We start from the raw sequence: 16279 nt of genomic DNA, 5'->3' as shown, positions 1-16279 counted from the left end.
AACTGGACAAAATGAATAAGACGTTCACGTTTTTTTTTTTTTTTAATTAAATAGTACACGTCCATGTACCAATTCGACGAATTTTTAACTGAAAAGCAAGATCAAACAATTAATATTTGTAAATTGTAGAAAAATATAGATCCATTTAGTATGTCATGCAATTTCTTATATTAGAACCAAATTTTTTTATTAATTAACTGTTAGTCAAAATATAATATCTGTCGTAGTATTAAGATATTAAATTTACGTATATAAAAAATATGTATAGCCATGGTCCAGAAAAACTAATCTTTTTTAAAATAACACCATACGCTAGATAATTGTAGTAGTTCCGGTGAGAGATTGGGATTTTTTGACAGTTGACATGTAAGTTGGCAGCAACCTAACACTACAAAATGCGCTAAAATTTCTACGCTGACGCTGTCTCTGTTACAAATGTAGAACTGTTGAAGTTCCATTACTGCGGTTGCCTTTTTTTCTTAATATGTGTAGTCATCTTTTCACACCAAGACACTTAAAACATATTTAAAATGATAAATTTGTATAGGGAAATATCGATTTTGCAATTACGCTCCGCCCCTCGGTCTGACAGCCAATGAAAAATTCGTCACAATGGAGATCGAGACGGATGGGTGGAGCTTCTGTTTTGGTTTTCTTTGTATAACACGATTACTTAAGAACAATTTCACTGGTAATTTCTGGTAGAAAAATAAGGATTTTACAATTAACCTCCACCCCTCGGTTTACGACGAATAAAAAAATCATCAGAATTGAGATAGGGCGGGTGGGCGGGGCTTATATTATGCCTTTTTTTTTAATATATGTAGCCATCTATTCACAACAAGAAACTCAGAACACGGTTAAAATGGTACATTTTTGCAAGAAAATATGGATTTTGCAATTATGGGTCGAAGCCTAATTGCAAAATCGATGTTTCTTTATACAAATTTTCCATTTTAAAAATGTTTTAAGTTTGATGTTGTGAAAATAAGTCTACACATTTTAAAATAAATCCACAAATTACTCTTTTGACTTTGTTTTAATTGTTAGATTCTACCACTTGTCAAAATAGAATTCAATTCCCAATTTACAATAAATAAAATAAGTCAGAGGAATGAAGAAAAGAGGTGGGCAGGACTCAGTTTTTTTTCTACAGAATCTTATAAACCAGCAGTAGCTCCACCCACCCACCCTCCCTCTCTTCATTCTAGTAACTGCTATAAATATTGTTCAGTCTTATCTTGCCAAGTAATAGCCGCACCTACCCGCCCTCTATTTTTTTAGAGGGTGTTATTTGCCAAAATCAGTTTTATCTGGGCAGGTACTAGAACCGCCCACCCACCCTATCCTCATTTTAACGACTTTATTTCTGTTCATCAGTATAAAATCTACGTTTCATTCAAATAGATACAATGAATCACTAAAATGAAGGTGGGGTAAGTGGGCGGAGTTAATTTTATATTCTTCTGTAAAGTGGCAAAAAACTAATAAAACCTGGACTGTTAAAAAGAGAAAAAAGAACGGGTGGGTGGACGGGGCTAAGTTTAACTTATTCTTATAGTCTTTTATAAGCAAGCAATAGCCCCGCCCACCCACCCCTTCTTCATTCTAGTGACTGCTCGTAATACTGTTAATTATTATCTTGAAATCCAAAGATCGTAAATCTAATTACGTATTAATTTTTCCCTACGAATATTTTAGTTTTCAAGAAAATTTAATGTCTTGAGTCAACAACTATCAACATTTTTAGGAAATAATTTTGAAAGCTCAATTTCGAAAATTTAATATGTTAGATCAGCTGCTAAGAATAACTACCGTAATTTTTCCAAAATATTTTTTTAAACATGTATCCAAATTTTGTTTTTAATATAAAAAATACAATTTTAAAATCACTTTAAAAGAATTCAAAATGGTCTGAACTAAATTTTTAATGTTTCATGTTTTCTCTCAATTTCTGTAACCGAATCTGTAATTACAAATTTTGAGATAAATTCACAGATTTGAAGAATCTTTAAATGTAAGTCATAAATTTATTTATTTTTCACGGTGAATAAAAAAAAATCATCAGAATTGAGATAGGGTGGGTGGGCGGGGCTTATATTTTGCTTTTTTTTAATATACGTAGTCATCTTTTCACAACAAGAAACTTAGAACATGGTTAAAATGGTACATTTTCGCAAGGAAATATGGATTTTGCACTTATGGGTCAGAGCCTAATTGCAAAATCGATATTTCTTTATACAAATTTTCCATTTTAAACATGTTTTAAGTTTCATGTTGCGAAAATAAGTCTACATATATTGAAATAAAAAGGCAAAATGTAAGCCCTCCCACCCGCCCTATCTCAATTCTGACCATTTTTTTTTATTCACCGTGAACCAAGGGGACGGAGCTTAACTGTAAAATACTTATTTCTTTAGAAGAAATTAAAAACATGTTTTTAAGTATCGTGTTGTTCAAAGAATGCTATGTATATTAAGAAGAAAAGACAAAATATAAACTCTTCTTACCCACCTCAACTCAATTGTGATGATTTTTTTTATTCTTAGATACTTTAAACACGTTTAAAATGGTAAATTTTTGTTAGAAAATAGGGATTTTGCAATTAGAAAACTTCATTACTATTTAAATTAGGGCGGGTATGGGTGGGGCTTAATCTTTAGCTTTATTTTTTTTCTTAATATATGTACATAGTATTCACTGAATAACACGATACTCAAAAACATGTTTTAATTTCTCGTAGAGACATAAGGATTTTGCAGTTAAGCTCCGCCTTCTTGGTTCACGACGAATAAAAAAATCATACAATTGAGTGAGATAGAGCGGGTGGGCGGGGCTACATTTTGATTTTTTTTTTTTTCTTAATATGTGTAGACTTATTTCGACAACAAGAAAAAAGTAATCCTCCACTTTTTTCCTACAACCCCTTTAAATACGGCAAAAATTGAGCATCAAAGTAACTATCAACGGCAACTTGGCAACGGTTTTAGGAGATATTGCAAATAATTTTCAGGAGAATACAAAGGTATAATGACAACGGACACAACATTTTAGTGGTAAGAAACATCAACTCGATGGAATTAATTTTCGTATAGTAAAATTATGGCTCCGAAACAAAAGTCACTACAAAAATTCTCGAGTAACGTAAAACCTAAATTATACCTAAGTGGTCAGTACACCAACTATGCGATATCGCCAAACGATGACTTTGGTGTTTTTTTCAGTATTCTAGGCTGGTCGGACAGTTGGTATTGAGTGTTCTGTGGTTGGTATTTACGACCACCATTAGTTTGACATGACTCTGACGTTTGACGTTTCAATATTTTGATATTTTTGTTTGGTTTAGTTAAAAATTTCTTTTAGTAGCTAATATTTAGTAAACATAAAAAAATGGCTTCTTCGGAAGCGATACAAGTGAGTTCTTTACCCTTGCCACCCATGCAGTACGTAAATCACTATACTGATGAAATGATTCGAAGAGGAAGAGCTCCCAGGCCTCCACCTCCAATACAAGACAATTATCACATGTTTGGTAATGCTTTTAACACAGAAGAAAGTATAATTAGGCCGTTGGAAAGTCAGGTGAGTTCCATTTCCAGAAATAGACCAACTATTTATAAGCTATTTTAGGGAATTAAACGGTTGTACCCTCTTCATTTTGACCGGCGGAGGGAACTGAAGAAATTGAACCAATCGCTATTAGCGAATTTCCTCGACCTTCTCGACTTGTTAGTCAATTGTCCAGACTCGCCACGACGAGCGGAAAAAGTGGAGGACTTGAGTTTGTTGTTTATTCACATCCATCATTTATTAAATGAATTCCGACCGCATCAAGCGAGAGAAACGTTAAGGGTTATGATGGAACTGCAGAGGAGACAGAGAATTGAAACTGCCAACAGGTTTCAGAAGCACTTGGACAAAGTAATGGAAATATTGCAACAAGCAATCCAAAGTTTACCAGAACCCATGGAAATTGACTCAAAATTGTTGGTAGAAACTGACCTGCTTGTCAGTCAAGAAAAGGCTGCCAAGGAGGAGACCAAAACTGACCCCTGCTTCATTTTAGATAGGATAATGTGTAAAATAGTAGATAATATGTAATTGTACAGGTTTCTTACATTTCTTAAGTAAAAATAAACACAAAATGATAGAACTCTGATGTATTCAGAAACAAATAGTCAGCACAAATCCATTTTGTCACTTAAAGATAGCCAGTTTCAGAAAATGTAACCTATTTACAAGATGCTAACATGTAAAAATACTTGCTGATTACTAAAAAGTCAGTTTTAAAATAAATTCAAATGGCTATTCTTGCAATACTGCTCCAATACAACACACAAAATTTTATAAAACTCAGTTTCTCCAATTTCGCCCGGAGCCTCGTCCTCTGATGCCGCGTCCTCGGGGGCGATTTCTCGGATTGCCTCGATCTGAAACTCGCGTTGATTTTAAATTATTGAGAAACTCGTGCACGTACCATAATTCTGAAAATTGTTGCTAAATTTCCCGCTGGGCGGTGTATACAATTTCACGTTATCTCCTGATCGGTTAGGTCGATTCTGCTTGGGTCCTGACGCATTATCAAAAGTGATAGGGACGTGCCTTTTCTGGCCGCTTGCACTTGACGGTTTTTTCTACAACCAACACAATTCCACCCCATTCAAACCCGAAATGCTACTCACCAGTTCTTTTTCTATCGACTCCTGCTTGAAAGACAACGTGATATTACATTTGTACATTGGCGGCTGATAGAACAGATCTTTAATCAAAACATTTATGTTGTTAAGCAACGACGGTGCGATTTTCGCTTTCGCCGCATTCGTAGCATCCAGACTTTCGCTCGACTTTGTTGTGACAACCTTATTACATCCTTGCACGCCCCTAGAAAAGTAAACCAAACGAGCCCTAAAATCTTTCAATATTTGTGGATCATGAGTGAGAAAATCAGGACACTGTCGGGCCAAACGGTGGAAAGCAAACAACAGACATTCAACGAATGAAAATTCCAAGTTGGGCATTTTGTAAACGTCGGCGTTTTCAGGCGGGGGTGGCATGTAAAGCTTGATTTTGTCAAAAATTTGGACGACGTGAAGCGACGGGTTTTCAAATTTTCCACAATATATGCTCAGTTCAGCTAAATGTCGAAGGAGTTGTAGTTGGAATAGTTCGCCTTGCTCGAGAGTTGCTATTTTGTCCCACTGGGGAAAAATTTGGTCACAGTAATAGGCGACGAACTTGGTGGATTCATTTTTTCCCTGAAAGCAAGAGTAGAAATTGTGGGGGAGCGAGGTTAAGACTTACTGAAAATAGAGATAAGGCGTGCGTTGTACACACAATAACTCTGTCAACAATGCCGTCTTCTAAGGGGTCAAAGTCTCTGTCTAATTCCATAATTTCGGAAATAAAATCAAGGAGTTCTTGTTGACCGGCGGCTGTCTTTCCGTACTTGGTTTTCTTTAAACAGCTTATCACCATAACTATTTCATCAGAACTAATATCATCCTATAACACAAACAATAAAATTGGATGCAATATACTGATGTAGTACCACCTGCAACAATTTCTTTGACTCTTCGACTACAATACTTTCAATTTCTGTAGGCTGACTTTCAATAGGCTTTACAAACTTTGACTGAATAAACTCTAGGCATTTCACCCTAGCTGCTGCATTACTCAATGATCGAATGTGGTTATACATCGTGCGAAGAACATTTACCGAATCCTCTTTCCACAACTGTAACAGACACCAAGACGCTGTTGTATAATCACGTTGTTCTTCCAACTGCATCATCTGGGCGAGAATATCAGTGACTTTAGTCAGATGTTCTTTGACATCTTTAACAATCGAAACAAGATACCTCATGGCACATGCTCGAATCTAAAAATTGCGTGTTATCCTTTACTTATACTACCACAACTAGAATTACTTTAGTTTCTTCGTCCTCGCACAAATCCAACATCGCATTCAGAGCCTTGTCTTGCAGAGAAGGGAAATGTTTGAAAAATTTCGACAGAATTTGAGCTGCCAACATTTTCTCGCTTTCATTTCCTTTGATGCCTTCAATCGATTCAATGTATTCATTCGAGTGCTGGAAAATGGTCGTTTATGACAAACAACGCGAGAAATTATGGGAAAACTAACCTGTGTAACTTTATCCTTGGCATCTGACAGAATATTGTACTTTTCGTACAGTTTTTCCAGATTGTCGCTCATTCTGTCGAACTCAAATTGTTGTACCCGTTGTTGTATCGAACATTAAATAATGTTCTTATCTTTTATTAGAAACACTCTTTTTAACATACGTTTTTTGATCGACACCGGTGTTCATTCAGCGTGCCCAACAAACCTCCATTTTTGTTGCGTTAATACAGGAATCTGTAAAGGTAGATATGATTTTAGCTAATCACTAAAAGATGGCACTATCATCTTAAAATAAAATTACATTTATTAATAAATCGTCCTAACTGCTATCTTAATACGAAAATGTATCATATTTTTATGTATATAATCCCGGCAGAGAAGAAAGTAACATGTGCCTTTAAAAGTAAATAATAATTATAATTTTGTTTGTTGGATTGGCAACACATTTAAAAATTTTTTATGGCATACCTGATTGTCAAAATGAAATTTAGGACACCAAAACATCAACAAACTGCATTTTGCTTAAAATATCAAAGACTGCTATGTCATTGTATTTTTGGTTGGGTTTTCAGTTTTTTAGGGGAGAAGCTTCAAAATAAAAGCATAGGTAGATTTTTGTGAATAGCAGCTGTTTTAATTCAAAACCAATAACAGTAAATATCATAACTGTTATGAAATTGTATTGTTGGGTTTTGAGTTTTTGAAGTGTGATGCTTTTCGTGAATAACCTGTGTACAGGATGTTTCTTTTATTTGATACAACTCCTGTAACTTGTAACTTTTTTATTCTTAAAGATAAACCTGTAGTTTTTAGGCAAATTTGTATCATTTTAAACGATCAGGTGATGGTAACCTCACATTTTTATTATCGCTTCCGGTAGGACCGGAAATGACGTCAAGTTTTTTTTTATGGAACACTAGGCACATTTTTTCATAAATGGAAAGATTGATTTCTTGTAAAAAATAAAGAGCAACCAATATTCTAAAATCAATACTTAAAAAGTTGTTCAATAAAATAGACGAAAAATTAATATTTATCTATCTAGTACATAGTAATAGATAGTTATAGTGCTAATGACCTATTTAAAGTAAGTTTAAACATAGAAGTAGGTAATTATATCTTGGTGCGTTAATGCTTTTCTAGTTTTAGATATGTTTCTTTTCAACCTAAATTTTAAAACTGACTAAGGACTTTCAATACTTATGTAAATTGTATAAGTTACAAATTAACCATGAACTATTTATCCTGTCGAGTATGACAGTCCAACAAAGTGTTCCTCACACCTCACACTTGATATCCTCACAAAAAGTTTTATCCATAACTACACATCTAAATTACTCCCCAGACGACAGTTTTCTTTTTTCTTGGAATCTCACAGGCCGTAGATTACAAAAATGCAGTTTTTTTTAATTGGTCTGTCTGACTTGTCTTTCTACCTTTGATAGCCTAAGTGTATCCGTTGCTGTTTTGTTGAAAATTTATCGAAAAAGATTCTACATAGATGATAGGGTATGCGGCTCGAAGAACCAAAAATGATGGGGTAGTTCGGCTCGAAGGATCAAAAAATGTGGATTTGGAACTTGTAGGTCAAACTGGATGATACTCTGAACTAATGAGGTTCAGAGCAGCTATAAGACGTCTGTACTTTCCACCGTTTATTCTCTTAGCCTAACAGATACAAACTAAAACCACAGACTAAAACTACATTTACATATTTAAGTGGGAGAGGGTGGTTACCTCCCCTTCCTTTCCGTTTGCTGGTTGGAAGGCGGGCTTCTCGATTGGGCCGAACAAATGAACAATAGATAACTACTGAACCGACGTTTAGGTACCTAGGTACTTTACGTTAGGCGAGTTCCTACCTTCGGCTGTTCTGGAAGGCTCAATATATTTTCATGTAATATGTATCTAATGTGTAGTTCAAATAGTTGATAACTTAGACTTAAAATATTGTTAAACAAATTTCATTCGAACGTCGCAGAGCAACAGACTTTTTATCTATACGTAGTACACGGGTATCTTTTGCGTTGCGTATACGGGTTGTGTTAAAAATTAAATTTACATTATCACGTATATTTTACGTTTTATCGCATGCATTAAATAAGAGACTTTTTAGAGATTTAGGGCAGTTGCTAATGAATTACAGAGTATCTGTTAAAACTTACGTATTTGTCCGAAAAATTGACGACAAAAGGTTAATAAATAGTTACATAAATCTGCATTGAATTATCGGATTCAAAATCGTATACCTAATCAAGTTTTACAATTTAACTTGAAACAATAATTGCTCTCAGATTAATTAACACATATTAATATTATTATAGATTATATAATAAATCTCGCTTGAAGTTTATAGTGTGGTATAACCTATACCTCTTTATCTATGAAGTAATAACATGCTTTTAGTGGTGCATCAGTTAGGTACACCTTGTTTAAATAATGAAATTTGTACAACAAAATTTCACAGTATTTTAGAATCTACGAAACTATTTTTTTTTTGAAATTTTGGGAAGACGCTGAAACTGATGTCTTATTAGAGTGTTTGTTAAAAGAATCAAAATTTACGAAGTCAGTTTCTTAATTTATCTAACGAAGGAGGTTCTACCTAAATAACTTTCAAACGATGGTACAACAAAGGAATTTTAATACGAATATATAATTTCATGTAATGTATGCAGTGTTGTTTGCTTCATTAGATCCTGTCTTTAAACGGATTTCAAATTTCCCAGATACTGTTCTTTATGTTTCAGTTTTGGCTTTGACAGAGTTTTAGAAATATGCTGAAATTCTATAAATTGCACCTATGTGTGACATTATCTTTGAATAATTTCACTGTTTTATATTACACGAGGAATTAGTTCTTGAACCGAAACCTCGAAAAATCTACAATCCGAAAAGTCGAGAAATCGAAAAATCGGAACATCGGAAAATTGAGAAACTGAAACATCGAGAAAACGAAACATCAATATATCGAGAAATTGAGAAATCGGAAAGTCGAGAAGTCGAAAAATCTAAAAATTAAGAAATTGAAAATTTAAAAGTTAAGCACTGATAAAATCGAACGATTAAACAAAATCGATACAACAAGAAATCAAAAAATGGAAAAGTCGAAAAATTAAGAATTGAAAAATAGAAACATTGAACAATCAAAGAATCGAAACATTGAAATTTCTATACTAAAACGCGAAACCAAAAAATTGAAAAATCGAAAAATTGAAAAACGAAAAATCTGAAACCGAGAAGTCGAAAAATCGAAAGATCGAATATCAAAACATTAAAAAACTAAAAAATTTATAATTAAAAAAATCAAGATATAGAAAAATCTAAAATTTTGAAATTGAAAAATCAAAATATAGAAAAATTGAAGAATCGAAAAATCAAAAAATTGAAAAGCAAATTGAAAAATTGAAAAAAATTAAAAATAGAAAAATCGAAAAATCGAAGAAAAATTGCAGAATCGAAAAACTGAAAAATCCCAAAATTTAAACATCGAAAAATTGAAAAATCGAGAACTCGAAAAATCGAAAATTTAAAAAACTGAAAAATCAAAAACCTGAAAAATCTAAAAATAACTGAAGAATTTAAAAATGGAAAAATCAAGAATTTTAAAAATCGGAAGATTGAAAAGCCGAAAAATATAAAATCGAGAAGTCGAAAAATCGAAAAATCTAATAGGTAGGTATTTATAAAATTTAAAAATCAAAACGTTGAAAAATCTAAAATCCGAAAAGTCGTTAAATCGGACAATCGAAACATCGAAAAATTGAGGAACTGAAACATAGAGAAACGAAACATCAAAAATCGAAATTTAAACATTGAAAAATTGAGAAATTAAAAACAATTGATACATGGAGAAATTAAACAATCGAAAAATTGGAAAATCAAAAAACAAGATTTAAAAATTGAAAAAGTGAAAAGCCAAAAAATTTAAAATCGATAAAATCGAAAAATCGAACATTCAAAAAACTAAAAAAATGCAATATTGAAAAATTGAAAGATTGAAACATCAAAAAAACGAAAAATGCAAAATCTGAACCTCGAAAAATTGCAAAATCTAAAAATCTAAAAGCGGAAATGTTGAAAAATCGATAAACATCGAAATTGAAAAACTGGAACATCGACAAATGAAACGTCAAAAGATCGAGAAATTGAGAAATCGAAAAGTCGAGAAGTCGAAAAATCGAAAAATCGGGAAACCGAAATAGCCCAAAATCGAAAATTTAAAAATTGAAAATATTAACACCCGGTTTATAGAAAGCGATATTAACGTTAATTCGCGATTAACTTTTACCAATTGCGAGCTCTTATTTATATTGCACATTTTAATCCTGTGTTAAATTAGTCGAGGATTAAATATTTAATTCGGTTTTCTTTGAACCGGCCCCTCCAATAATTTAAAATTAAAAAAAAAAAATCTTAAATCCGAAAAATCTAAAAATTGAACAATCGAAAACTCGAAACATCGAAAAAGCAAGAATTTAAAAAATTGAAAAATTGAAGAAAAATTGCAGAATCAAAAAATTGAAAAATGCCAAAAGTGAAACATCTAAAAATTGAGAAATCGAGAAATTGAAAAATCGAAGCCGAAAAATAGAAAATTTAAAAAACTGAAAATTCAAAAACTTGAAAAATCGAACAACTGAAAATACCCAAAATGGAAAATCGAAAAATTGAAGAGTCGGAAAACTGAAGAATCGAAAAACGGAAAAATGGAGAAATTGATAAATTCCAAAACTGCAATGACGATTTAAAAAATGTTTGAATGAATGAATGATGATGATTTAAAAAATTTAAAAATCCAAACTCGGAAAATCGAAAAATTGGCGAACTGAAAAACTGAAAAATAACAAAATCGAAACACAGCAGACGAGACAACGAAAAGACGAAAAATCAAAAAAACGATTATTCCAGAAATTGAGGAACTAATTAATATTAGAAAGTCTACTATAACGGTTTTGTTACGAATTATGATGGAAAGCGATTGTGACGCATGTTTTAGTATTTTGTAAAATATTAGTCGAAATAACATCTGTTCCTACGAATTTTTTGTTAGAATTTAATGTTTACGAAATGCAAAACACTGACATTTTTTAGACAACAAACGTTTGTTTAAATAAAGCACGAACTATTTAAAACATTAAAGCGCCCACGAATTCGCGTTGCATAAAAAGATTAAATCTCGTATCTTTTCCACACAAAAGAGCGCACACTTAATCTTTGAATAATGATCCTAATTGCGGCAATTTATCGTCGTTCGTCCGCAGAATAAAAATTCAAAGCACGTCGCATCAGCATGATGTGAAACCTCCAGAGGCATTTCAGCGCTGGCGACAACATAAATCAAGACGCGCCACGACGCTAAGCGAACCTCTGGGACACATTTCAAGCACTGCTTTCGATATGATTCATAGACCGACAAATGTTATAACTCCATTATAACACTTTGAATTTGTCAAACGCTGCGACTATCCGTAGAACCATTCCGAGGAGAATAAAATGGTCCGTAACAACAACGTCATTATGCGTGCAGCATCACATTCACCCCTTTTTTACTGCTAGTTTTGCTCGAGAGTCATTCCGTGAAACTGTGAGAAATGAGAAATGGCCTACGGGAGTGATGCTTTGATGTCGTTTAAATTTTTAATGTTATTAGCTTACGTTGGGGTTTTGTGCAGTTTATGGTTTATTTATCTCCAGCAAAAATATTGATAACATCACCTCGATAATTATTAATAAGTGTTTGTGTTGATTGAGCTGTTCATGTCCATTTAACAATTTTATTTTTGCGGAGAAGTTTTCAAAAAGATTCCGTATGTTTTATCGTAATCATAAATTAAATAATAAAAATCGTCGAGACATCATCTCCACGTACTTAAATGTATTCTAGCGCTGTTTTCACAAATCAATGTTGTGTTTATACACCCGCATCGCAGCTGGTTTTTTCTACCAACATTTTGAAAGCCTTCATTACGTTTTGTAATAAATTCCGTATCACCATGAGTCCGTACACTTTTATCAGGTGTTTTTTGTTTGATTTACAACAACTTGTCTGGCATACACCGTTAAATCTGCTGAGATAAATATAATTGTGTCGGCTCTTTTCAAAACCTTGCTTGCTTAAATTTATCTGAGTGTAATTCTGATCCCTTTTAATACCTCCAACATCAATCCTGCTATATAATAGTCACATTTCAACGTAAAAGTCGTAACATTTTTATCGCTCCTCTTTCTCTGTCTTCTCTTCTTGTAACCTTGGACAGCGCTCCCATTAATATGCTATGCACATTTTCGGTCACATATTAAAGAAATTATTAACTAGGAATCATAAATTAGACTGACAATAATTATTAGTAAGGACTACTGATAACGGTTTTATTATAACTCCACCGCCTACCAATAAATAAATTCGTTGTCAACGCATCAGTAATAATATACGCCCTGTATATTCGCAGTTGGTTATTCAAACCGAGCAAAACTAATACATTTTTGTTCTTTAATGTTATCACTTATCAGATATAGTTACAGTTTTTACGATAAATAATTATTCTGTTATTTTAATCGTGATTGCATCTGGAGAAATTATAATTTAATGTTCATTTTATTCCTGAGAGAATTTTTTTACACTGATGTAGGGGATTCTGGAAAAATATAAGTCGTTACGGTGTCAGTTATTTGAGGGCTGATATTTTACAACAGGCTGCCATATCTGATAAAATGCTATAAAGTTATTTCTCCTCGACAAAAGTTATATTATACTTTTCAGCTTCTTCACTTATACCTAATTATAGTGACTGTTGATGTGTTTTTAATTCACACAAAAATACATTAATATTGTTAAATCTTTGTGGTCATTTGAAAGGATCCTCTATGCTTCATCAGTTTGTGGGTATCGTTGGTGATTTTGAGAAATAGCGACGGTTACGGTTTTCAGATTTTTATTAGTTGCTTACGGTTTGAGAGCTCGAGGGAGAAGTTAGAAGGGTGTTTGAAATTGTCGACAGGTAAAACATACGTTCGGTTTTGGAGAGGTGGAAGCCGGTAAGGAAAGAGTTTATATAGTTCTAGAAACTGCAGGTAGACGAAAGAGATTGACATAAATTATAAATGCGTTCAGGTGGTTCACGTGTTTTTGGGGGAACAGTGGTTCCTATATCAGTATACATTCTTAACTTCGATTGTTTATGTTTAGACATCGAAAGAATGTCACGTTGGAATTTGTTTAATTTGAATGAGTTGTCTCCACAAGACAGAGGACTAATATTATTAAATAAATAAATAAATAAATAAATACATAAATTAATTAATTCATTAATTCATTAATTAAATTTATTAATCCCAACAGGGCAAACCCAATTACAGGAACCAAAAGGTAACTCACAAAAAAAATAAATTAAGGTAAACGAAACTTAAACATTAACTTAAGAATATTAATCCCTACGATAAGTCCTGTACATACCGACATGTAGTCTTAACAGAGTCGAAATGTATGTCACATTTGTGCGTTATCCTATTATACAATTTACACACTAAAGCTATCGGGGACCTAACAAAAGTATTTGTATTATAATTTAACACGTAAAATAAATTTTGTTGGCGTATGTTTGCGGGTGGCACCAAAAAATTTAATGCTTATAGAAGCTCTGAACAATCGATCTTGTTATTGAGCAAATTATATAAAAAACGAATGATTATAATATTTCGTCGAAAGGCAAATGAACTAACATCAAATCCAGATAGTAAATTTAAGTGGTCAGTACCTCGATCAGCGTAAGTTCCATCTTGTAGATAGACTAAAAACTTCAAAAAATTTCTTTGTATAGCTTCCAAATTGTGACAATGAATATTGTAAATAGGATATCATATAAGAGCACCATATTCAATCCTAGTCCTAAGTAGAAAACAAAATAATAAAATTTTGCATTTTTTTTGTTATTTTTTTTAATTTTATTTATATCGATATGTATACAAGTTAAGTGATTAAAATGAGTTATATATACTATAAATTATACAAAAATTTCTTGTTTTTTTTTATTTCAACACCAACATAGTATACACTGTGTCTTTTTACGAATGCATCATTTTTCGAAAAGAATTCGAAAATTCGCAGTAGAAAAACCATCAACACCACTTAAACACCATGCAAATTCCTATGATACATTCGTAAAAAATCCCCTACATAATATGTGTCGACATTAAAAATGTAGCAAATGACTGTTGGTTGAGTTTGAGGCAAAATTGTAATTTGACAGCATTTGTTTTTGAGCCCACATAGACGAAAAATTCATACTTATTGATAACAATCTAATAACTTGAAAAATTAATACTGATGTCATTTATTCACATGAGTGATCTTTTAAAATGCAGATTTGCTCAAAGAACTATATGTTTATCTTTCAAAATAAAAAAGTTGCAGGGGTTGTAGTTGTATCAAATAAAAGAAACACGTGGTATAATATAAAGTAGTCCAAAAGCGATAAGGTTATATGATCATCATAAAATTATCCCATTGTGTCGAAGTTACCTAAATTTTTTACAATAGAAAAAGTTTTAGGGTGGTAAATAACGTGTCCACTGCAGCTCGACCGGCTGTTGTTTCGTTCAGGGGCGGCTTGCACTAAATATCTAAATCTAAGCAAGAAATGTTTAGAAGACGATTTATTGCCAACCGGTAAGCTTAGTGCGAACCACACAAAGGTGGGATTTATTTCCGGTACCTACTTTACATGTTTCTTGCATTTTTTCCTCTTAATTAATCGTCTTATCTACTTAATCCCTCAGGTCGAACACCGTGGTCGAACTGATCGGTGAGTTTTATGACCACCCGCCACCGTGATAATAGGGAAATGAAGTTATTTTTTTGCAAACTATAGCACACGAAGATCATAAAAATTAATAATAAAAATAATAATAATAGAATATCGAAAGTTGTTCTGTTAATCTAATCAATGCATATCATTACTTGGTATTAGTACCCGTAATGATAGAAGTCTTGCCTGAATGCCGGTCATTTCCGGGTCAGTGGTGGGTCTTAAAATAATAATCTTTAAATAAGCAACAAAGACGACCCCAATTGAATTACAATGTACTGAAATTTATGACACTACCTCTTTTAGCCGGTCGTGGGCTGGTTTACCTAGAAAATTCTAGAAATCCTAAATCCTAACTGACGTTTTCTTCGTTGCTTAATTTCTATGACCTTCCCTTTCCGGTGCTAACTGGTTTTTCAAAAACTATACCTGGGTTTTCGTATTCTAGGGGTCATAAAACGTCGAGAAAATATAAAAATAGAGAGTTGCCCGATCGACTCGATTACAAAACTTACAAAACACCCTAAAAATTAAAAAACAACTATAATTTTAAATTTAATAATACTGATGGTTAGTTTTGTTATTGTATTAATTCGTCGTTATTAATTTTATAGATCTGACACCTTTAAAAATCATCATTCTTTGTTTTTCGTGTCATGTCCGTTCTTCTCTTTTATTTTGTTATTAGGTTATTAGTTACTATAAATTTTATTATATACTGTTGCTTTGAAAATAAGTACCCAGTCGTCGCCCGCAAAATCGGTTTCAGTGAGAAGAAAGTACCGATCCACGGCAGGTAGCGACCCAAGAGGGGAGAGATTATGGTCACTGTAAGGAGTCCGTCATAAAATGCAAATCAGTAAACAACACCAGATAAGCTTATTTATTTTGAAATGAAGGGTACAGGGAAATAACCATCGAAATCCATTTCTATCTATTTTGAAAGAAATTGAGTTGAAAGTTTAAAATGCTGCGGAAAATAGATTGAGAAACCCACAAGGTTCAGTCTAACACAACTTTTTATTTTCTTTATAATGTTTTAAAAATATATAAAATAAACTGTTTATGTTCAAATATAACAGCAAGAAAAATTGGTGGAAAGTTGTTTCGACAGAACTTCCCTCGCACCTAAAATACAATGAAACATATCCAGCATTTTCGAGTTAAATTTTTACTTTAGGTACACGATTTTGTGATGAAATCATCGACATTTTGCAAGGACACGTAAATCAATGTGGATTAGACTAAAAATAACAGTTTTCCAAAAATTTCTGGGAAAATGGAGTGAGTTGAGACTGATTTAATTAATACATAGAATAAATTGACTCAT

At 32.6% G+C, this 16279-nt stretch overlaps 2 protein-coding genes across 3 annotated transcripts; one reads left to right on the top strand and one right to left on the bottom strand.

Annotated features, from left to right (window-relative positions):
- The first annotated feature begins 3277 nt into the window (after positions 1-3277).
- LOC135137724 (mediator of RNA polymerase II transcription subunit 7) lies at positions 3278-4153 on the top strand. Its single transcript, XM_064067444.1, has 2 exons — positions 3278-3582; positions 3631-4153. The coding sequence occupies exons 1-2, from the start codon at positions 3391-3393 to the stop codon at positions 4099-4101; spliced, it is 663 nt and encodes a 220-aa protein (XP_063923514.1). The 5' UTR covers positions 3278-3390; the 3' UTR covers positions 4102-4153.
- Cass (cassowary) lies at positions 4146-6376 on the bottom strand. Of its 2 annotated transcripts, none has more exons than XM_064067442.1 (7): positions 6143-6376; positions 5928-6089; positions 5549-5878; positions 5302-5502; positions 4683-5255; positions 4478-4634; positions 4146-4430 (listed from the first exon to the last, which is right to left on the bottom strand). In XM_064067442.1, exons 1-7 carry the CDS (start codon positions 6212-6214, stop codon positions 4354-4356), a joined length of 1572 nt encoding a protein of 523 aa, XP_063923512.1. In that variant the 5' UTR covers positions 6215-6376; the 3' UTR covers positions 4146-4353. The 2 variants fall into 2 exon arrangements, with proteins under 2 accessions (XP_063923512.1, XP_063923513.1); XM_064067443.1 differs by having other exon boundaries at positions 5552-5878.
- Positions 6377-16279: the final 9903 nt, after the last annotated feature.

Source organism: Zophobas morio, unplaced genomic scaffold, assembly GCF_036711695.1.
Source record: "Zophobas morio isolate AGI-343-1 ecotype UQ-CSIRO unplaced genomic scaffold, CSIRO_AGI_Zmor_V1 ptg000029l, whole genome shotgun sequence".
NCBI lineage: Eukaryota > Metazoa > Arthropoda > Insecta > Coleoptera > Tenebrionidae > Zophobas > Zophobas morio.
Note: the sequence above shows the minus strand (reverse complement) of the source record. Positions and strands in the feature narration are given on the sequence as shown.